The sequence below is a fragment of the Heptranchias perlo genome, chromosome 5, assembly GCF_035084215.1.
Source record: "Heptranchias perlo isolate sHepPer1 chromosome 5, sHepPer1.hap1, whole genome shotgun sequence".
Lineage (NCBI taxonomy): Eukaryota > Metazoa > Chordata > Chondrichthyes > Hexanchiformes > Hexanchidae > Heptranchias > Heptranchias perlo.
Window position 1 is genome coordinate 96,896,185 of NC_090329.1, and position 23,778 is coordinate 96,919,962.

Genomic DNA, 23,778 nt, shown 5'->3' on the forward strand with positions numbered 1-23,778 from the left:
GGCTCAGGATTAGGGCAGCAGTAGAAGTGAGGAAAGGCATTGCAGGGAACCATGGGGTGTCTGGTCCAAATTTAGTAACCCTGAGGCTAATGATTATGTAAAGAATAGTGCCTTGGAGCTGGGAGGACTCTTATGGTATAAGCCATAGGTATGTTTTTAAGTGTGACAGGCAGGTATGATGGGCAAGTGTTCCAGGAGGTGCCTGCTATATACAAGATGTTTAGTAAATAAGTGCATATAATTTGGGATCATTTATTTTTATTAAAATATTCATTTCCAGTCATGCTATTCATTAGCATCTGATTTTAAAATGTGTGCTGCTGTCACCTTTCTGTGTGTGCGCATTTCTGCTAGATCTTGTTGCAAACTTATAACAATTTGTATATGGAGAATATTGTATTGTGAAACAGGGTAAAGGTGCCATTTAATTTTGCTGTGAATTTTCAGTAACAGTACTACGTGCTATGGACGTTTTACTTGCTGCAGTTTTTGATTTTTGTACCCAACTTGCTGGCACAAGTGAGGTTCATTGAATAACATTTGCCTCAAGTTCTACTGGCTGTATATAATTGGATGCCCTGGGTTCCTCCAAATTATGGAGCGCCAATGTTAATGTACAGCTTTGTGGTACTTTTGCACCCGTGCATTCACATTGATCCAAGTGTGAAGAAACGCGTATGGTCTTGCTCCACACATTTTATCCACTGGTGCAGTCTACCAATCCAAAAGTCACTCACACAAGCATGTATAAGCAGAAAGTTATAAATTTTGCTGTGGCACAAAATAACCTATTAAATGGTAACTAGTAGCATCTGTTTTTTTTTCTTTTAAATCAGAACATTTGTAGGACCAATTCTGGGTGGATACCTATATGAAGAATTGAATTTTGAGTGGGCTGCAGCTATACAAGGAGGCTTTCCATTCATTTTTGTAAGTAAACACAACCTAGATGATGCATAGAATAATTAGAGTAGTAATCTTAAGCCACCATTTTAAAAATAAAATTGGAGAAACATGATTCCTTTAATTGTTACCATTAGCATAATGATTTTTTTTTATTTTCAGGGTATTCTGATGGGTTTGTACTTTATAGTGGAAATGGTGCACAAAAGGAGGTTTGTACTTATATTTTAAGATTCTTCAATTTAAAAGAATACTAAAGCGTAAGGGTGCCCATAGGAACTGTGACTAGCTATCTGATCATACAGCCATCATTGGTACATTTTAAGAATAGGAACTAATGATGTGACCTTGTTTATTTTCCCCTCTTCCTTCACCCTCTGGGCTGCTAATTTCTTTGAGAACAGCAGCAGGGGTTCGTGACAGCCAAGGGTAGACGAAAATGTGGCATGTTTAAGCACTTTGTCTCAAATGTTGCACCGATGGCTCCAATTGGGCGATCAACCATTGTACATATATGGAAGTTGGGTGAAGACGGGATTAAAATTTTTGAAAAAAAAATTCACTTTGCAGCAGACACTTGGTATGGCAGTCGAGAGCGGGAATCCCAAAAATCTATTCCTAATATAGGATATATATTTTTTTATGCATCTGTTTCTCTATATTCAAGCTAAAAGTGACATTCTAGTGAGGAGAATAGTTGTTTCCTGGAGTTGAGGCAGGCAGTTGTTAGCATAAAGACTGTGTACTAGATCCTAATGGATTAGTCATACGCCAAAAATGTCCTCAGTTCTCTCGATTGGCCGCCATAACATCTGAGGAAGATCAGCAGGAACCCCGTTTTAGATGTGTATATGGAGTTTTTGCAGAGGTTATGACAGCTGATCGGGAGAACCCAGCGATGCATTTCCTATAGTCCACGTGCTCCAGCAGCAGATGATGGACAACTCAGGATTTGAATTTCTTTGTAAAAGGAAGAGATTTCCACAGGCAAAAGTGTAATGGAAAGTTTTGCTGTTGTGCTGTGTAGATGTTTGGATTGATTTTCAAAATGTTGAGGTGCAGCAGGCCTTGTTTTTGGCACATATGTGGAAGTCTTCCTTAGGTATTTACAACTCTTGAGTTATTGCTCTAGTAATTTTAGCTTTTTTATCAAGGAGTGACAGTCTGGTCACATCTCTAATGTAAAAGGGTGCACTCTGGTATGGAGTAGATAATCCTCATCCAGTCCACTGAGGTAAAGGGCAGCCTGGTGCAAGCATTGAGCTCTGAGTGTAGTGAATGCATTGATTATCGTTTTGGGTGATAATCAGTAAGCTATTGCCTGTGCAAAGTTTTCATAGGAAGGAAAAATGGGAAACAAATGTATGTCATGTATAAGAACATAAGAAATAGGAGCTGGGGTAGGCCATACGGCCCCTCAAGCCTGCTCCGCCATTCAATAAGATCATGACTGATCTTCAACCTCAATTCCAATTCCACATATACCTGGATTCCCCTAGAGTCCAAAAATCTATCTCCGCCCTGAATATACTCAATAACTCAGCCCACAGCCCTCTGGGGTAGAAAATTCCAAGATTCACAACCAACTGAGTGAAGAAATTCCTCCTCACCTCAGTCTTAAATGGCCGACCCCTTATCCTGCGACTATGCCCTCTAGTTCTAGACTCTCCAACCAGGGGAAACAACCTCTCAGCCTCTACCCTGTCAAACCCTCTCAGCATCTTATATGTTTCAATGAGAGCATCTTTTATTCTTCTAAACTCCAGAGAGACTAGGCCCATTCTACTCAACCTCTCCTCATAGGACAACCCTCTCATCCCAGGAATTAATCTAATGGACCTTTGTTGCACCAACTCTAAGGCAAGTATATTCTTCCTTAGATAGAGACAAAACTGTACGCAGTACTCCAAGTGAGGTCTCACCAAAGCCCTGTACAATTGTAGTAAGACTCTCTTGTACTCCAACCCCCTTGCACTAAAGGCCAACATGCCATTTGCCTTCCTAATTGCTTGCTGTACCTGCATGCTAACTTTTTGTGTTTCTTGTACCAGGACACCCAAGTCTCTCTTATCTATTCTTCCTACCAAAGTGAATAACCTCACATTTCCCCACATTATACTCCATCTGCCACCTTCTTGCCCATTCACTTCACCTGTCTATATCCCTTTGCAGACTCTTTGGGCTCAATTTTGAAATGATGGCGGGTTGACAGCGGTGGGGGAGGGGGGGGTTGGTGTGAAGGTGCACGTGGCAAACCAGAATTTTAAAACAACTTGCCTTTTCCGATGCAATTGCGATGTAATTGATGGTGATCAAAGTTGTTTCCGGGTTTCGCACCCTGATTGACAGGCTGGCTGCCGACAGGAGCTGCTACGCGAGGGGTTGGGGGGAAAGGGCGAGAGTGCTGGAACAGAGAGTGGAAGGCACGGTAGATGGGGGGGGAAGAGGAAAAGATCGGGGCGGGGGAGATCGGAGAGGGACATTGGGGGCTGAGAGGGAGACATCGGAGCAGGGTGGAAAGGTAGGTTTATTTTGTTTTTTAACTTTGTGCAATGGTTTTTTATTTAATTTATTTCGTTTATTTTTGCCTGATCCGGCCCTTACCAGGCGTGAATCGGAAGCTGTGAGAAAGCCACCCAGGTAAGTTTAAAATCTTTTTAACTATCTACTACATCAGAAATGAAGTACCTTAAGTACCTCAATGAGGTGTATTTGGTTCTTTAACTATCATCCTGCTGGCTTTAATTGCCGGCGGGACTTCTGGATTTGTGAAGCGCACACGCACACAGGTGTGACTGTGACAACCCCGGAAGTCGACGGGTTGGCACCGGCTTCCAAACCTACTCAGAATTTTCGCAGCCTCCAAGGCCCCCACGCACCCGCAAATTGATTTTAAAATTGAGCCCTTTGTGTCCTCCTCCACAGCTTACTTTCCCACCTAACTTTGTATTGTCAGCAAATTTGGATACATTACACTCAGTCCCTTCATCCAAGTCATTAATATGGATTGTAAATAGCTGAGGCCCAAGCACCGATCTTTGTGATACTTCACTAGTTAGAGCCTGCCAACCTGCCAATTATCCCTACTCTGTTTTCTGTCCGTTAACCAATCCTCTATCCTAATATTACCACCAACCCCATGAGCCCTTATCTTTTGTAACAACCTTTTGTGTGGTACCTTATTGAATGCCTTTTGAAAATCCAAATAATACTACATCTGCTGGTTCCCCCTTATCTACCCTGCTAGTTACATCCTCAAAAAAACTCTTAATAGATTTGTCAAACACAATTTCCCTTTCATAAAACTATGTTGACTCTGCCTAATCATATGATTTTCTAAGTGCCCTGTTACCACTTCCTTAATAATGGATTCCCAACGACTGATATCAGGCTAATTGGCCTGTAGGTCCCTGTTTTCTCTCTCCCTCCCTTCTTGAATAGTGGGGTTACATTTGCTACCTTCCAAGCCACTGGGAGCGTTCTAAAATCTGGGGAATTCTGGAAGATCATAACCAATGCATCCACTATCTCTGCAGCCACTTCTCTTAGAACCCTCTGATGTAGGCCAACAGGTCCAGAGGATTTATCGGCTTTTAGTCCCATTAATTTCTCCAGTAATTTTTCTCTACTGATAATTACTTTACTTTTAAGTTCCTCACTCTCATTAGCCCCTTGCGTCCCCATTATTTCTGGTATGCTTTTTGTGACTTCTACTGTGAAGACAGATACAAAATATTTGTTTAACATCTCTGCCATTTCCTTATTCCCCATTATAATTTCTCCTGTCTCGGCCTCTAGGGGACCAACGTTTACTTTTGCTACTCTCTTGTAGAAGCTCTTACAATCTGTTTTTATATTTCTTGCTAGTTTACATTCATATTCTATTTTCTCCCTTTTCATCAATTTTTTGGTCATCCTTTGCTGGTTTCTAAAACTCTCCCAATCCTCAGGCTTACTACTCTTGGCAACATTATAGGCCTCTTCTTTTAATCTAATACTCTCCTTAACTTCTTTAGTTAGCCACGAGTGGATCACTTTTCCTGTGGAGTTTTATTTCTCAATGGAATGTATATTTGTTGAGAATATTGAAATATTTCTTTAAATGTTTGCCATTGCTTTTCAACCATCATACCCTTTAATTTGGTTTCCAAATCTACCTTAGCCAACTCGCCCCCTCATACCTATGTAATTGGCTTTATTTAAGTTTAAGACTCTAGTTTCTGACTTAAGTACGTCACTCTCAAACTCAATATGAAGTTCTATCAGATTATGATCGCTCTTCCCTTTTACTGTGAGATTACTAATTAACCCTATCTCATTACACAATACAAGATCTAAAATAGCCTGTTCCCTGGTTAGTTCCATGACGTATTGCTCTAGGAAACCGTCTCAATTGCATTCCATGAACTCGTTCTCCAAACTACCTTTGCCAATTTGATTTGCCTAGTCTACATGAAGATTAAAGTGCCCCATGATTATTGCATTATCTTTGTTACAAGCTCCTATTATTTCATGATTAATACTCTGTCCAACGGTATAGCTACTATTAGGGGGCCTATAAACTACTCCCACCAGTGTTTTCTGCCCATTGTTATTTCTTATTTCCACCCAAACTGATTCTACTTTCTGATCTTCCAAACTAAGATCCTTTCTCACTACTGTCCTTATGTCATCCTTTATTATCAGGGCTTCCTGTCCCACGCCCCCCCTCCCCCACCTCTTTCATTCTGCCTGTCTTTTCTAAACATCATGTACCCTGGAATATTTAGTTCCCAGTCTTGGTCATTTTGCAACCATGTCTCTGTAATGGCTATTAGATCAAACCCATTTATTTCTATTTGTGCAACTAATTAATTTATCTTATGAATGCTCTGTGCATTCAGATAAAGAGTCTTTTAATTTTGACTTTCTACCATTTTTTCCTGCTTTGACCTTACTTGTTGATGCTCAATTATTGGTGGTGGTAAAAAAAAATAAGAATAAAGTGAAAAAAGACCTTGTAGACTCCATGCTCAATATGCCCAATCAATGCAGAGCGGAATCAACAAGGAATGTTCAACCGTGTAGCCAAAACTGTGTACAAGTCCATGGAAGTCGTAATCCTACTGTGTAGTGCTCTGGTCTATTGCATTCAGACACCAAGGCACAAAGACATTCTATTGCTGTACAGAGAAGAGACACAAGGCTGATCAATGGCGTTATGTTAGTTGGAAAGAATGGAGAAACATGAGCTTTTCAGCTTTGAAAGAAGGTAAGGACTTGCACAACACCAGCTTGTGATTTAAAATAAAACTGTTGGACTATAACCTGGTGTTGTGCAAGTCCTTAATTTGTCCACCCCAGTCCATCACTGGCATCTCCACATCTTGAAAGAAGGTGTCTGAGAGATGACCTTAGAGGTGTATACAAGATAGTAAACAGTGTGGGAAAGGTAAATCTGGAAAATTACTTGAAATTGAGAGTATGACCAAGTGGCACAGGTTCCAACTAATAAAAAGCAAATTTAGGACTGATAACAGGAAATTCTTCACACAAAGTATGATCAATACATGCAAAGCACTCCTGAACAGAGAAGTGGAGGCAAAAATCCTGGAATCATTTAAGAACTATTTGGATGTAGCAATGGAAAACTTCAAGATCAGTCTGGATGGATGAACTGATATGAGCCAAAATGGCCTTTGGAATTTAAAGTTTTTAAAAAATCTTTTTGGATACCAGAGGGAACCCTGACTGTGTAATGATGCCCCTTGACCTTTTGCTTCAGTTTTTGAGACACTTTTGCTCAGTTGACGTGGAATTCTCTGTTTCAGTAATTTAGCATTTTAGTTCTGCTGGCAATGTTTGTATAATATGCTATATAATTTTTTTACTGGGGAGGAGGTGAAAAGATTATATTCCTTTTTTCTTGTGGTGTCACTAAATAACTGTTTAGACACTATATCAGGAAATGAATATAACCAGATAGAAATTTAATGACATCACTTTATTTCTGCGTTTAAATTGGTTAATCTTGTACTTTAATGATTACAAGATAAAGATTGGTATTATGGGTTGATCAGTGGGTGAGAGGCACATCCTGCAAATGAAATGGGATCACAAAGAAGTGGACCACTGAAAAGCTGTTTCTTAATGCACTTGCTTTATCAGGTATTTAGTGCCATAAAAGTGACTGTGGGAATAATCAATATTTGAATTAGACTTGCTCTTAAGTGAGTTACCTGTATATTGGGAAGAAAAAGTTTGATTTAAATTAGTGGATTGTGGCATATTGTTAAAACTTTAACAAAAAACTCCTTTCTCTTTCCCTGTTTCTCCCCCCACCCCCCCAATAATTATTTTTATTAAATTGTTGTCTTGGATGAAAACCTGATTTTGATTTTTTTTTAAACAAAGGTCACATTCTGGGAATAACACAGATGAAGAGAATAACATCGATGGAGAGAGAATACGACTAATAAATTGAATTTTGAAACTTAGACAACTTTTGGACATTTGGAATTTTTAAAATTTGCCTTCATTGAGCAACTGAGTTTTCATATTTGCACATTATATATTGATAATTATTCTGCTACTTGACTGTCATTGGAATATTGAGTGTTTTACATCACTACCACCAAATTAAAAAAAGTGAAAGCAAAGTAATTACTTCATGTCCATCCAGTATAATTTGATGGTCTTCACCACTACTTCAATGTCACTGATACACTAATAAAACCACCAGTCTGGCATTCAATTTTTTTCCTTCTCGTTTTTTTTAGTTATATGTATAACCTTCCTTGAATTGTTGTGTGTTTTCTTTATATAACTTTTAAAAAAAAACAACCACTGCAATATTCCTGAGCAGGTGTAATAGTTTCTGCAAAGATTATTTTCCTGAAAGATGACTAAAGTAGGATTTTTTTTCCAGCTTTCCTTTGTCCTAATACTGCAAAAGCAACTTCGTGGTGCTCGTCTCCTCGGATACTGAGAAAAAGCAGATAATCAAAAGCCTATTGTGTCAGTCCTAAACGAATCCACCATTTCACTCTGCCAAAATACTTCTTAGGATGCAAAGCAACAGTCAAGTATGACAAGGCCTAGTCCTTTAACCCAAGGTAACCCCATGGAAAATATTTGAGGTGGTTTAAGGTTTCCAGGGCCATGGGTTTTTTAAAAAAACTGCTTGGCAAATTTTTTTTTATAGCTGCCAAGCCCAAGTATACCCTGAAAAGAAAAAAAAATGGAAAGTTAAAATAAACAGAAAATGCTGGAAAGATACAGCAGCTCTGTCACATCTGTAAAGAGGAAGGACAGGTTACTATTTTCCTCAAAACTGGAACCTGACGAGAGCTCCTTTTAATAGCATTGAACTAAACTAAGGGGTTGGAAGAGTAGGGTAAAACTCGTGTGTTAGAAAGTCAAAGAGGAGATAATGGGATGCCTCTGGTTTCTATTTTATGTGGAAAGTGGTGAAAAATGATGGATGATGTGTAAAGATAATTGTGATTATGAAAAGTAATTAGAATCATAGAAAAGTTACAGTTCGGAAGGAGACCATTCGGCTCTCGGCAAGAGCAATTCAGCTAGTCCCAGTCCCACTCCCCCACCCTATCCCTGCAAATCTTTTCCCTTCAAGTACTTATCTAATTCCCCTTTGAAAGCCACGATTGAAACTGTTTCCACCACTTCTGCTGGCAGTGCATTCCATATCATAACCGCTTGCCGTGTAAAAAAGTTTTTCCTCGTGTCACCTTTGCCAATCACCTTAAATCTATGTCCTCTGGTTCTTGACCCTTCTGCCAATGGGAACAGTTTCTTTCCATCTACTCTGTCCAGATTCTTCATGATTTTGAATACCTTTCGCAAACTTCTCTGTTCCAAGGAGAACAACCCCAGCTTCTCCAGTTTATCCATGTAACTAAAGTCCCTCATCCCTGCAATCATTCAAGTAAATCTCTTCTGCACTCTCTTTAAGGCCTTCACATCTTTCCTGAAGTGCAGTGCCCCGAACAGGGGACAATACTCCAGTTGTGGCCGAACCACTGTTTCATAAAGGTTTATTTATTTACTTTTTTATTCATTCATGGGATGTGGGTGTCGCTGGTGAGGCCAGCATTTATTGCCCATCCCTAATTGCCCTTGAGAAGGTGGTGGTGAGCCGCCGCCTTGAACCGCTGCAGTCCATGTGGTGAAGGTTCTCTCACAGTGCTGTTAGGAAAGGAGTTCCAGGATTTTGACCCAGCGACGATGAAGGAACGGTGATATATTTCCAAGTCGGGCTGGTGTGTGACTTGGAGGGGAACGTGCAGGTGGTGTTGTTCCCATGTGCTTGCTGCGCTTTTCCTTCTAGGTGGGTTTGGGAGGTGCTGTCGAAGAAGCCTTGGCGAATTGCTGCAGTGCATCCTGTGGATGGTACACACTGCAGCCACAGTGCGCCGGTGGTGAAGGGAGTGAATGTTTAGGGTGGTGGATGGGGTGCCAATCAAGCGGGCTGCTTTGTCCTGGATGGTGTCAAGCTTCTTGAGTGTTGTTGGAGCTGCACTCATCCAGGCAAGTGAAGAGTATTCCATCACACTCCTGACTTGTGCCTTGCGGATGGTGGAAAGGCTTTGGGGAGTCAGGAGGTGAGTCACTCGACGCAGAATACCCAGCCTCTGACCTGTTCTCATAGCCACAGTATTTATATGGCTAGTCCAGTTAAGTTTCTGGTCAATAGTGACCCCCAGGATGTTGATGGTGGGGGATTCGGCAATGGTAATGCCGTTGAATGTCAAGGGGACGTGGTTAGACTCTCTCATGTTGGAGATAGTCATTGCCTGGCACTTGTCTGGTGCGAATGTTACTTGCCAGTTATCAGCCCAAGCCTGGATGTTGTCCAGGTCTTGCTGCATGCGGGCACGGACTGCTTCATTATCTGAGGGGTTGCGAATAGAACTGAACACTGTGCAATCATCAGTGAACATCCCCATTTCTGACCTCATGATGGAGGGAAGGTCATTGATGAAGCAGCTGAAGATGGTTGGGCCTGGGACAATGCCCTGAGGAACTCCTGCAGCAATGTCCTGGGGTTGAGATGATTGGCTTCCAACAACCACTACCATCCTCCTTTGTGCTACGTATGACTCCAGCCACTGGAGAGTTTTCCCCGATTCCCATGGACTTCAATTTTACTAGGGCTCCTTGGTGCCACACTCCGTCAAATGCTGCCTTGATGTCAAGGGCTGTCACTCTCACCTCACCTCTGGAATTCAGCTCTTTTGTCCATGTTTGGACCAAGGCTGTAATGAGGTCTGGAGCCGAGTGGTCCTGGCGGAACCCAAACTCAGCATCGGTGAGCAGGTTATTGGTGAGTAAGTGCCGCTTGATAGCACTGTCGACGACACCTTCCATCACTTCGCTGATGATTGAGAGTAGACTGATGGGGCGGTAATTGGCCGGATTAGATTTGTCCTGCTTTTTGTGGACAGGACATACCTGGGCAATTTTCCACATTGTCGGGTAGATGCCAGTGTTGTAGCTGTACTGCAACAGCTTGGCTAGAGGTGCAGCTAGTTCTGGAGCACAAGTCTTCAGCACTACAGCTGGGATGTTGTCGGGGTCCATAGCCTTTGCTGTATCCAGTGCACTCAGCTGTTTCTCGATATCACGTGGAGTGAATCGAATTGCCTGAAGACTGGCTTCTGTGATGGTGGGGATATCAGGAGGAGGCCGAGATGGATCATCCACTCAGCACTTCTGGCTGAAGATGGTTGGAAACGCTTCAGCCTTGTCTTTTGCACTCACGTGCTGGACTCCGCCATCATTGAGGATGGGGATGTTTACAGACCCTCCTCCTCCCGTTAGTTGTTTAATTGTCCCCCACCATTCATGACTGGATGTGGCAGGACTGCAGAGCTTTGATCTGATCCGTTGGTTATAGAATCGCTTAGCTCTGTCTATAGCATGTTGTTTCCGCTGTTTAGCATGCATGTAGTCCTGTGTTGTAGCTTCACCAGTTTGGCACCTCATTTTTACATACGCCTGGTGCTGCTCCTGGCATGCTCTTCTACACTCCTCATTGAACCAGGGTTGATCCCCTGGCTTGTTGGTAATGGTAGAGTGAGGAATATGCCAGACCATGAGGTTACAGATTGTGCTGGAATACAATTCTGCTGCTGCTGATAGCCCACAGTACCTCATGGATGCCCAGTTTTGAGCTGCTAGATCTGTTCTGAATCTATCCCATTTAGCATGGTGGTAGTGCCACACAACACGTTGGATGGTATCCTCAGTGCGAAGACGGGACTTCGTCTCCACGAGGACTGTGCGGTGGTCACTCCTACCAATGCTGTCATGGACAGATGCATTTGTGACAGGTAGATTGGTGAGGACGAGGTCAAGTAAGTTTTTCCCTCGTGTTGGTTCGCTCACCACCTGCCGCAGGCCCAGTCTGGCAGCTTTGTCCTTCAGGACTCAGCCAGCTCGGTCAGTAGTGGTGCTACCGAGCCACTCTTGGTAATGGTCATTGAAGTCCCCCACCCAGAGTACATTCTGTGCCCTTGCTACCCTCAGTGCTTCCTCCAAGTGGTATTCAACATGGAGGAGGATGATTCATCAGCTGAGGGAGGATTAGGTGGTAACCAGCAGGAGGTTTCCTTGCCCATGTTTGACCTGATGCTATGAGATTTCATGGGTTCCACAGTCAATGTTGAGGACTCCCAGGGCCACTACCTCCTGACTGTATATCACTGTCCTGCCGGTGGGACAGGACATACCCAGGGATGGTGATGGAAGAGTCTGGGATATTGGCTGAAAGGTATGATTCTATGAGTATGGCTATGTCAGGCTGTTGCTTGACCAGTCTGTGGGACAGCTCTCCCAATTTTAGCACAAGTCTCCAGATGTTAGTGAGGAGGATTTTGCAGGGTCGACTGGGCTTGGTTTGCCTTTATCGTGTCCGGTGCCTAGTGGTCTGATGCCAGGTGCTCCATCCGGTTTTATTCTTCTTATGACTTCTTTCAGCGAGATTTTACAACTGAGTGGCTTGCTGGTCTATTTCAGAGGGCAATTAAGAATGAACCACATTGCTGTGGGTCTGGAGTCACATTTTGGCCAGACCGGGTAAGGACGGCAGGTTTCCTTCCCTAAATGACATTAGTGAACCAGATGGGTTTTTACGAAAATGCGGTAGTTCCATGGCCACCGTTACTGATACTAGTATTTTAATTCCAGATTTTATTTAATTAATTGAATTTAAATTCCCCAGCTGCCATGGCGGGATTTGAACTCATGACTCCGGATTATTAGTCCAGGCCTCTGGATTACTCGTCCAGCAACATAACCACTATGCTACTGTACCCGCTATCATGACTTCCTTAGTTTTGTACTCTATGCCTCTATTTATAAATCCCAGGATCCCTTATGTTTTTTTAACCGCTTTCTGAACTTGCCCTGCCACCTTCAACAATTCGTGTACATATACCCCCGGATCTCTCTGTTCCTGTACCCCTTTTAGAATTGTGCCCTTTAGATTATATTGCCTCCCCTCATTCTTCTTACCGAAATGTATCATCTCTCATTTTTCTGTGTTAAATTTCATCTGCCACATGTCCACCTATGCCACCAACCTGTCTATATCCTCTTGAAGTCTATCACCATCCTCCTCACTGTTGACGACATGTCCAAGTTTTGTGTCATCTGCAAATTTGGAAATAGTGCCCTGTACAGCCAAGTCCAATTCATTAATATATATCAAGTAAAGCAGGGGTCCTAGTACCAACCCCTGGGGACCACGATTGAAAAACAACTGTTCACCACTACTCTGTTTCCTGTTACTTAGCCAATTCTGTGTCCATTTGATTTGACTTGATACACAGGTCAGGAGGAAACTAAAAACAGAAAATGGTCATATAAAACGGAAAATGCTGGAAACACTCAGCAGGCCAGGCAGCATCTGTGGAGAGAGAAACAGAGCCAACGCTTCAGGTCAATGACCTTTCGTCAGAATTGTATCAGAAAATATGGTCACAAGGTTCATTCTAATACGTGGGAAGAGGATGTCGCATGGCTTCTGATGAAAGGTTTCATGTGTATGAACGAAAAAACTTTTGACAATTGTTAAATGCAGCAGGGAAAAGAGACGCACACAAAAAAAGTAAAACTGTAAATGCAGGAAATCTGAAATAATAAAGTAAAATGCCAGAGACACACCAAGTCCACCAGCACCTGTGAGAGCAGGCAGGCCATCATCCTGGGCATTAATTTATCCTCTTTCTCTCCTTTGTTACCACCCACCCTCGCCACACACACAAACACACACACTTCGGAGGCTAGAACTATGTTTTGATGAAGGGTCCATACCTGAAAGGCCAATTCACCTCTCCTCCCCTAGACAGGAATAGCTCCATCAACTTCTACTGCTCGGAACATGGAGGAGCTGGCTAGGTTCTGATGTTGCTCAAATCGATGTTGAGACCAGGTGACTGCAGAATGCCCAAGAAAAATGAGATACTGTTGCTGAAATTTGCACTACGGTTGGTTAGAATAGTATTAAGGGCGGAGGACAGAGAGCTCAGAGTGGGAATGGGAGGCAGTTAAAGTAGCAGATAGGATTGAGAGGTGGTCATCAAAGTGGTCACCCAATGTGAATATAGTATACAAGATTAGAGGATGTACATGCATTTGTGACCCTGGATGATGTTGTGGGAAGAGGTAAATGGGCAGGTGCTTCATCTGCTCTAATTGTATGGAGAAGTGCTCGGGGAAGGGTAGCTGAAATCAGTGATAGAATAAACAAAGTGAAGCCTTGAAGCAATAGTACTTCTGGGAAATAGGAAGGGGAAAATGTGTTGTGGAATCATGTAGGTGGTGAAAATGGTAGAAAACTATCTGGTGAACATGAAGAATGGTGGGGTGGAAGATAAGGTCAAGGGGAACCTTGTCATTGTTGCCAAATGGGCAAGAGCAGAGGCATGGGAAGTGGAGCAGACACAGTAGAAGACCTGTCCAGCACAGCGGAGGAAAAAGGGTGTTCCAAAAGCTCTGGTGCAGCAAATGGAGTCATTAGAACAGATACAATTGAGACTGAGAATCTCTTAGAAAAGGATAGATTCTTCATAGGGAATGTTGTAGGAAGAAGTATAATCTAGGTAGTTGAGAGAGCTGGGGCTTGTAGGTGTTTTGGAAAACCCATGACCAGAAATAGACAGAGAAGTCAGGGAAAGAAAGAGTCCAAAATATGCCACACAAAGGTGAGATTGAGTGAAAATTGAAAGTGGTAATAACTCTCCAGATGACAGTGAGAGAAAGAAGCAGCACCAACACTGTCATCAATGTAATACAGCAATGGAGGCAGAGGTCAGGGAGGACTGGAACTCTGTTCCAAATATCCTATCTGGAGAAAGTAAGTGGAGTTAAGTTTTTAGATGGGGAAAAGTTCAAACAAGTCTCAAAAACCCTCAAGTCTCTGTTGCTCTACTTTTTAAAGTGTTATCAGTGTATACTTCCTCTTATTATTTTTCCTCCCAATAATGTATTACTTTAAATTTCTCTGCAGTAAGATTCATCTAATAACTATTTGCCCATCTATGTCCTGCTGAAGGCATATCCTGTCATCTTCACAGTTAACTGCACTCTGTTTTTGTGTTTCCTGCTAATTTTGATATTGTGCTCCCTATGCCCAAGTCCATATCATTTAAATATATTAAGAGCAATGGTCCGAATACTGACCCTACGGTCAAATAAACAATTAACTGGCTTTTGCTTTCTTCTCACTGCCTGGTCACAATCCCTTCCATTGTTGCCTGCTCACGCTCTCATACAGCTGCTGACGCCTACTTACGCACCCTCCCTCACTTCCTATTCAGATTATCCCTTCCGCTGGCTGCCTGCTCATATTCTCTTTTGTGTGTACTCTCAATCTTTCTTCAACTGGCTGCCTTCTTTTGCTGTCTCCCTTCCACAGAATGCCTCTCTGTTGGTTGTCTACTCACAACCCCTCTCATTCTACTGGCTGCTTACTCACAAGTTGTTGGCTCTCTAACACACTCCTTTGTGTAACAAATTTCTGGAAAATAAAGTTTTGGCATTAACAATTAGTATTCTCGGAAACATAACATTTTCCATATGTTACCTAATTTAATAAACAAATACGGTGAATGCTTAGGTCAGCTATCCGGGTTCTGTCCTTCTCCCTCTATCAGCAGTGAATTTGATGGATTTGCCTTTGCCTTGTGCAGACACCTTTGCCAGAGATTCAGAAGCCTTCCTTCCATTGTTTCGAGCTTACAGACGTTGTGCAGATAAAGCATGGGAGGCATTTTGCTGGTCTTATTGTTCATCTGGATTGTTTGTAGCCTCTTAATCTGTGGCCGACTAACAGTGCACCAGAGGGGACGGCCAAACCCAAGAACTGAATTAGTAACAGTGGGAGTGCGCTAAGGATGGCCCAATGTTAATTACACTTTCCACATCCTTTTTATATCAGATATTCTGGAATTTGTGGCAGTTAATTCTGACTGGTGTATGGTTCTGTGCCACTCAGCTGACTTTTGTGTCATAATTCTCTGTGATTGAATGTTGCTAATGTCCACTACTTACAGCAGCCCCACAGACAGTGCAATGTTGCAAATGTACCAGAGTCCTGGCTGATGCTCTGGTAGTGATGTCATCAATGTGCCACATCCAAGCCCTATTCTTGGGAGCATGAACTGTGTTCAATTTTGGGCACCAAACCTCAGGAATATATTGGCTTTGGAGGGTGTACAGAATGATGCCAGGGATTAAAGGGTTAATTTATGAGGCCATGTATAAACTTGGCTTGCATTCCCTTGAATTTAGAAGGGTGAGGTGTGATCTAAATGAGGTCTTCAAAATGATAAAAGGGATTTCCTTTGGTGGGGCAATCCAGAACAAGGGGGCATAATCTTAAAATTAGAGGTAGGCCATTAAGGAGTGAAATCAGGAAACACTCCTTCACACAATGGGTAGTGGAAATCTGGAACACTCTCCCTCTCTAAAAGCTGTCGATGCTGATTGAATCGAAATTTTTGAGATTGATAAGAGTTTAGTTCGGAAAGGGCATCAAGGGATATGGAGCAAAGACAGGTAAATGAAGTTCGGGTACAAATCAGCCATAATCTAACTGAATGGCAGAATAGGCTCAAGATGCTTTTTTAAAAATAAATTCTCAGGATGTATGCGTCACTGGTAAGGCCAGCATTTATTGCCCATCCCTAGAGATACAACTGAGTGACTTGCCAAGCCATTACATAGGGAAGAGTCAACTATGTTAGTGTGGGACTAGTCACGTATAGGCCAGACTAGGTAAGGCCGGCAGGTTCCCTTCTCTAACGGACATTAGTGAACCAGTTGGGTTTTTACGATAATCCGACAGCTTCTTGATAACTATTTTATTGATACCAGCTTTTTATTTCCAGATTTTTAAAATTGCATTCAAATTCTCAAACTGTCATGGTGGGATTTGAATTTATTCTCGATTATTCGTCCAGGCCTTTGGATTACTAGTGCAGTAATATAACCACTACACCACAGTCATGGCTGACTCCTGTTCCTATATACCGTCACCTCTGCACCGGTCTAGGTTAATGGAATGGCAGGGAAATTGGCCGTCATTTCTATGTGGCAGGGCAGTTTTTTAAAACCATTTCCAATTGTAATTTGGTGCCTGACAGGTAACCAGGAATGCCTGCCAATGGCACTCCTGGGCTTCAGCAGCAGCATCTTCAGATCTACTAAATGTCTGCCCTGTCCAGGCATCACATCCAGCTGTTTTAGTCTATGCTTTTCCATCTTTAGGCACCTTGTATATTTAACAGTGTAGACATAATGTCTACTCTGCATAATATCAATATGCAATACTATTGTTCGTCTCTTTTAAACTGTGTGCACTCCCTGGTGTTTTTTTTGGCAGGTGATAAAATCTTAAAAATGCCCTTACCTTCTGTAAATTTGTGGAAAAATTGTTGTTATTGAAGAGACAAAACACCAACATCTTTCATTTAAATTGCGCCTTTAACGTCGGTAAACGTTTCAAGGCCCTTCACAGGAGCTTAATCGGACAAAAATTGACACCGAGCAAAGGAGGAGATATTAAGATGGGAGACCATACGTTTAGTCAAAGAGGCAGGTATTAAAGAAGGTCTTAAAGGAGGCGAGGTGGAGGCAAAAAGGTTTAGGGAGGCAACTCCAGAGCTTTGAATCTAGACGGCTGATGGCATGGCCGCCAATAGTGGGGCAGAAGGGATGCGTAAGAGGCCAGACTTGCAACAATGCAGTTTCGGGAAGGTTGTAGGGCTAGAGGTTACAGAGATAGGGAGCAGCGAGGCCACGAAGGGATTTAAGTATGATGATGAGAATGTTAAAGTCCCAATGTTGGTGAACCAGGAGCCAATGTAGGTCAGCAAGCACAGGGGTGATTGGTGTGCGGGACTGGGAGCGGATTAGAATACGGGAAAGTTTCAGCTGAGCTCAAGTTTATGGAGGATGGGAGGCGGCCAGCAGAACATTGGAATAGTTGAGTCTGGAGGTAACAAAATCACAAAGGTTTCAGCAGATGAGCTGAGGCAGAGATGGGCGATGTTACAGTGCTGGAAGTGATAGAGTATATGACGCCTTTCACAACCTCAGGGTGTCCCAAAGCCCTTTACAGCCAATTAAGTATCTTTGAAGTGTAGTTACTGTTGTAATGTAGGGAAACACGGCAACCAATTTGCACACAGAAAGATGGCATCTCCGGCTGTGCAGCACTGAAGTGTCAGCTTAGATTACGTGCTCAAGTCTCTGGAGTGGGGCTTGAACCCACGACCTTCTGACTCAGAGGCGAGTGCGCTACCACTGGGACAAGACTGATACCCTAAATAGGATGCGAATGGTCTGTTTCAGTCTGAGACAGTGGCCAGAAAGGATGGAATCGGTGGCGATTCCAGCACAAGTGCCTTGCCTTTCATCAAGTGATTTTGTTTTGAAATGATAAAGCATCCATACGATTTAAGCACCGCAGCACAGAAAGTTTGAAGTAGAATGTGATCTTGACAGTACATGTTACAGGACACTACCAGTACGAAAAGGGATGGCATACACTTCAAAGTTTTTATTAAAAAAATAAGTTACAAAAGTGAAATAATCAAGATCTTAATATTAATTTAAACTATGCAGGAGTAGAACCATGCCTTGTACCAGTGAATGTTACTTCATGTGGTGCAGCTAGTCTGAGCAGTCTATAATCCTACAAATGGACAGGATCTGCAGCAATAGCATTGGCCACATACAAGCATGGAATGAACAAAAGGACACTGAATATTCAGACACTGAACAGACAGACATAACGTGAGATGCTATTTGGAGTTAAGACAATTTTACAACAGCATGGGATGACTTAAAATGAACATCTGCTGTCTTAAGTAAAAAGGTGTGAAGGACAAATCATTTAAGACTTTTGACCTAAAGCAAGAACATTGGCAAAAACATGAAAAAGATTCCTGCTAATAATTGGCCTGGTTATCACCTTTCACAAGCGATAGAGCGATGGAGGTAGGCTCTGTCATTCTACACCATACAACACTGCAGGCTTCACTCCACCCATCTTAATTTCTAGTTAGACACAGTTGGAAGCTCTCATCACTCTGACTTACTCTCACTGGACGACTTAACCGTACAGCAGGCTGGAAACACAGGTAAGCTCACTGTTTATATGGGTGGAAATTACATCTAATTTCTTCCAAGGATTTACTCTAACCCTTACTGCTGACCAGTATATGGTGCATATTGGTTTCAGTTAAAAATGTGAGCAAAGGTCCCAGCCATTTCTATTCATGGTAATGGGCACTTAAAAAGAAATTAAACAATCAACTGCAATAAATTTTGTTCTTTTCCCATCCCTCCCAATTTCCTGCACTTGTCAAGGCACTGACACACGCTAGGCTAAAGTTTCCCGCATGCCAGCACCGTTCCCTGCTGGTACTCACCTGATGTAGACACACATGCACTTTCTAGTAGTGGTTACTGGATAACGATCCAGAGTGGAAACCATGGGGCCCTCCCTCCTAGTCCAGCGGCACTGCAGCCAATTGCAGCATCCTACTCCCCCATATGTGTGCACCATTAGAGGCAACACTATTGTTAAATGTTTTCTTCTCTACAAGCCTGGTGGGGACCGTCATGGCGGCTGTATCACAATTTTATTTTGCAACAATGTGAATGGGGAGAATATTTAATTTGGGATGAATGGTTTTGTGTGTTTTAACTGGCGAATAGTAAAATCAGAAAATAACAAATAACCATTTAGAAAGGAGACGAACACAGACTTAACCAAAGAGAAAATAAAGAGGTTATCCCACGAGGAAAAAAACTGATACATGGCTCAAGGGTCAAAATACACAGACTTGGTGGTCCTGGTGTAGACAACAGTTAAAAGAAGTTTTATCAGGATTGCTTCATTGGCAATTGAAATTTCAATATTCAGTATTGAATATACTGAATAAACTGAAGTGCTCATTAGAATCATTACTTGCAAACCTAACAGTAAAAGAATACACCACCCCAAGATACTACAATCACTTTATCTTCAAGTACCTGATTGATAAGTGAATCCTGTGACTAACAAAATAAAAAGTACTCTTTTTTTAAAAGCACCGATGCAATGATTAGGGCTACTATGTTCCTGGGGTTTGAAGTTTCCCAGTTATCCCCTCCCCTTCAAACTCACAATTCTCAATTTTAGAGTCTTGTCTTGGAGCAATCCTGTAACAACTATGACCCTAGAAACAAATAGCAAGTTATTATTTTGACCATCAGTAACATTTATCACTGCATCAGAGAGTCCAGTCCTCAATCTAACAGTATTAGACCAATCTGTAAGGTTACTTTTGAGGTGGAAAATGTCAGACAAATGCCAAAGATGTACTTCCTGTCCTAGCAAAAGGTGAAAATATAAAAAGCTATATATAATATATATAAAAAATGTATTTAAGCACTGAAACCAAGCAAGGCATCTAAACTGTTGTAACTACACTTGCATCATCTTCAAGCATTACACGCTTTTTCTGGACATGATACAAAAGAATAATACAGAAATTAAAAAGTAACTTTTACTTCTCGCACTGAAACCTAGAAAAAATAAATTACAATAATTATTCTTCACAGTTCAAAACATACTTAACACTTCTGTAAATTTCAAAAACCTGTATTTATAATATTAACAAATTTACAGCATTCTGTTTAACAATTCTGTAAAAACAGGTGTGAATGCACATAACTTCAAAAAAGTTCCAAACCTGCCTTGAAAGATATTCACATAAAAATATAAACCGTATTAACAATAGATTTATGTACAAATACATATTTTATACTTTACAGACCATACTAATCTGACAGCATACTTCAGTGAATGCACTGAGATGGGTAGCCAAATGTCAGTAATATAGGCAAATGTAAGGGAAAAGTGGTTAGAACAAAGTATATAATTGAAGATATTCATAATTGACAACTCACTTTCATCACATTTATCAACACTAGAGAGATGAAACAAATCATGGCATTTAAAATATGTTTCACTGAGCTTGCTGTGAAGCTATCAACAGCCAGTCCAGTATGGTAGAACAATTTCTGGAGGGGGGGGGGGGGGGGGGAAGGGAAGAGGCGATGGAAATAGGTGCAAAGGGTAGTTTCTTCATGTATGTGCGTGCCATTCCGAAGTATGGTCTATATAAACCGATGCTTAAGAAATGTGATCGCTGAAAAAAAAAAACTAGATTTAAGTGTTTAAGAAAAACCACTGGCTTTAAACATTTTTGGGTTATTTGTCAACAATCTTCCACTTAATGTTTCTTCTCCAAAACTGCTTGGATGTTTTCAGCAATACACAAATATAAATCTAAGATGCACTAGCTCTCAGTTGTTCATGTTTTCGGACTTTTTGAATAACTTCATCAAACGGTGGAACCTTTCTGAAACCTGGAAAGAAAATATCTGAATTACACCGTTGCATTCACTTTCTAATTTATTAATTGCCAGTGGATTTCCTGTGCCGCTGCTCACAGTAAGTCAGAATATGCTGGTTAAGGGATAACAGTTGGACAATCGGGCGAACTCCCCTTCTTTTCTTAGAATACTGCTAGAAAATCTTTTGTGTCCACCTGAGAGGGTAGACAGGATCACGGTTTAACATCTCAACTGAAAACAGCTCCTCCAACAGTGCAGCACTCCCTCAGTACTACACTGAAGTGTCAGCCTAGATTACATGCTCAAGTCTTTGAAATGAGGCTTGAACCCATATCTCCTGACTCAGAGGCGAGACTGCTACTACTGAGCCAAGGCGGACAATGTTGCTATGTGAGTGAACACAGTAGTCATTTAGCAAACAGCTGGATCCTACAAACAACAGGAATATAAACAACCAGGTTTAATGTTTTTGGTGATGTTAGTTTTTGGGACGAATAGAATCATAGAAAGTTACAGCACAGAAAGAGGCCATTCGGCCCATCGTGTCCGTGCCGGCCGAAAAAGAGCTATCCAGCTTAATCCCACTTTCCAGCACTTGGTCCGTAGCCCTGTAGGTTATGGCACTTCAAGTGCACATCCAAGTACTTTTTAAATGAGTGAATGGTTTCTGCCTCTACCATCCTTTCAGGCAGTGAGTTCCAGACCTCCACCACCCTCTGGGTGAAAAAATTTCTCCTCAGCTCCCCTCTAATCCTTCTACCAATTACTTTAAATCTATGTCACCTGGTCACTGACCCCATTGCTAAGGGAAATAGGTCCTCCCTATCCATTCTATCTGGTCCCATCATAATTTTATATACCTCAATTAAATCTCCCCTCAGCCTCCTTTGTTCCAAACAAAACAACCCCAGTCTATCCAATCTTTTCTCATAGCTTAAATTCTCCAGCCCTGGCAACATCCACATAAATCTCCTCTGTATCCTCCCCACTGCAATCACATCTTTCCTATAATGTGATGACCTGAACTCTACACAGTACTCGAGCTGTGGCCTAACCAATGTTTTATACAGTTCTAGCATAACCTCCCTGCTCTTATATTCTATGCCTCGGCTAATAAAGGAAAGTATTCCGTATGCCTTTTCTACCTGACCCGCTAACTTCAGGGATCTGTGGACATGCACTCCAAGGTCCATCACTCCCTCTACACATCTCAGCATCATCCCATTTACTGTGTACTCCCTTGCCTTGTTTGCCCTCTCCAAATGCATTACCGTACACTTCTCCAGACTGAATTCCATTTGCCACTTTTCCGCCCACCTGACCAGTCCATTGATATCTTCCTGCAGTCAACAGTTTTCCTCCTCACTATCAACCACATGGCCAATTTTTGTATCATCTGCAAACTTCTTGATCAAGCCCCCACATTCAAGTCCAAATCATTAATATATACCATAAAAAGTAAGGTTCCTAGTACTGAGCCTTGCGGAACCCCACTGGAAACAGCCTTCCAGTCGCAAAAACACCCGTCAATCATTACCCTTTGCTTCCTGCCACTGAGCCAATTTTCGATCCATCTAGCCACTTTCCCTTGGATCCCATGGGCTTTTACTTTTTTGACCAGCCTGCCATGTGGGACCTTGTCAAAAGCCTTGCTAAAATCCATGTACACTACATCAAACGCATTACCTTCATCGACCCTCCTTGTTACCTCCTCAAAAAATTCAATCAAGTTAGTCAGACACGACCTTCCCTTAACAAATCCATGCTGACTGTCCTTGATTAACCCGTGCCTTTCTAAGTGATGATTTATGTTGTCTGTCAGAATCGGTTCCAATAATTTGCCCACCACTGAGACTGACTGGCCTATAATTACTCAGTCTAGTTCTTTCTCTCTTTTTAAACAACGGTACAACGTTAGCAGTCCTCCAATCCTCTGGCACCACGCCTGTAGCCAGGGAGGATTGGAAAATGGTGGTCAGAGCCTCCGCTATTTTCTCCCTTGCTTCTCTTAGCAGCCTGGGATACATTTCATCTGGGCCTGGCGATTTATCTACTTTCAAAGATGCTAAACCCCTTAATACTTCCTCTCTCACTATATTTATCCCATCCAATATTTCACACTCCTCCTCAACTACAATCTCTGCATCGTCCCCCTCTTTTGTGAAGACAGACGCAAAATATTCATTAAGAACTATATCCATATCTTCCGCCTCCCACATAGGTTACCTTTTTGGTCTCTAATAGGCCCCATTCTTTCCTTAGCTATCCTCTTGCTCTTTATGTATTTATAAAACATTTTTGGGTTTTCCTTAATTTTACTTGCCAGTATTTTTTCATGCCCTCTTTGTTTTCCTAATTTCCTTTTTAATTTCACCCCTGCACTTTCTATACTCCACTAGGCTTTCTGCAGTATTGAGCTCTCAGGGTCTGACATAAGTTTCCCTTTTTTGCCTTATCTTACCCTGTATGCTCCTTGACATCCAGGGGGCTCTAGATTTGGCAGTTCCACCCTTTTTCTTTGTGACCAAAGAAACAGAGGATAATTCCCTGCTCTTCTTTGAGTACCTCATGGGATCTTTAATTTCCACCTGATCAGGCATTGGTTTAACATCTGACTTCAAGGACAATGCCTTTGACTGTGCAGCACTCTCTCAGTACTGCACTGAAGTGTCAGCTTAGGTTATGATTTCAAGTCCTGGATGGGATTTGAACCCATAGCCTTCCAACTCAGAAGCAAAAGTTCTACCAACTTAGTCAAGAAAAATTAAAGAGAGATTGTTCTCTTGATATTAGCAGCTGATTGTAAATATCTGGCTCCTCCCCAAGGTGAGAAGATTCCATCATGAAATAACTGACTCTCTTCCCCCTTTTATTCAAAAATTGTTTTGCATTGTTGGCTAAGTATGATCGATGTGTGCTAAAAGCGATGTTATTATAAAACGGTGAGTCTACCACACA

The 23,778-nt window shown here is 41.9% G+C and overlaps 2 protein-coding genes across 5 annotated transcripts in view; one reads left to right on the forward strand and one right to left on the reverse strand.

The window, feature by feature from the left end:
- The window catches only part of slc18b1 (solute carrier family 18 member B1), a 41,912-nt gene extending 34,276 nt beyond the window's left edge, over positions 1-7,636 (forward strand). For 2 of the 3 annotated variants that reach the window (XM_067983861.1, XM_067983859.1), the window contains 4 exons: positions 837-930; positions 1,066-1,115; positions 3,511-3,543; positions 7,297-7,636. In XM_067983861.1, coding sequence (XP_067839962.1) covers positions 837-930; positions 1,066-1,115; positions 3,511-3,543; positions 7,297-7,366 — 247 coding nt within the window. In that variant the 3' untranslated portion in view covers positions 7,367-7,636. The remainder of the gene's footprint in view (positions 1-836; positions 931-1,065; positions 1,116-3,510; positions 3,544-7,296) is intronic. The other variant, XM_067983860.1, reaches the window with a different exon arrangement.
- A 10,315-nt stretch (positions 7,637-17,951) lies between these two features.
- The window catches only part of casp8ap2 (caspase 8 associated protein 2), a 48,573-nt gene continuing 42,746 nt past the window's right edge, over positions 17,952-23,778 (reverse strand). For both annotated transcript variants that reach the window (XM_067984886.1, XM_067984887.1), the window contains one exon: positions 17,952-20,832. In XM_067984886.1, coding sequence (XP_067840987.1) covers positions 20,770-20,832 — 63 coding nt within the window. In that variant the 3' untranslated portion in view covers positions 17,952-20,769. The remainder of the gene's footprint in view (positions 20,833-23,778) is intronic.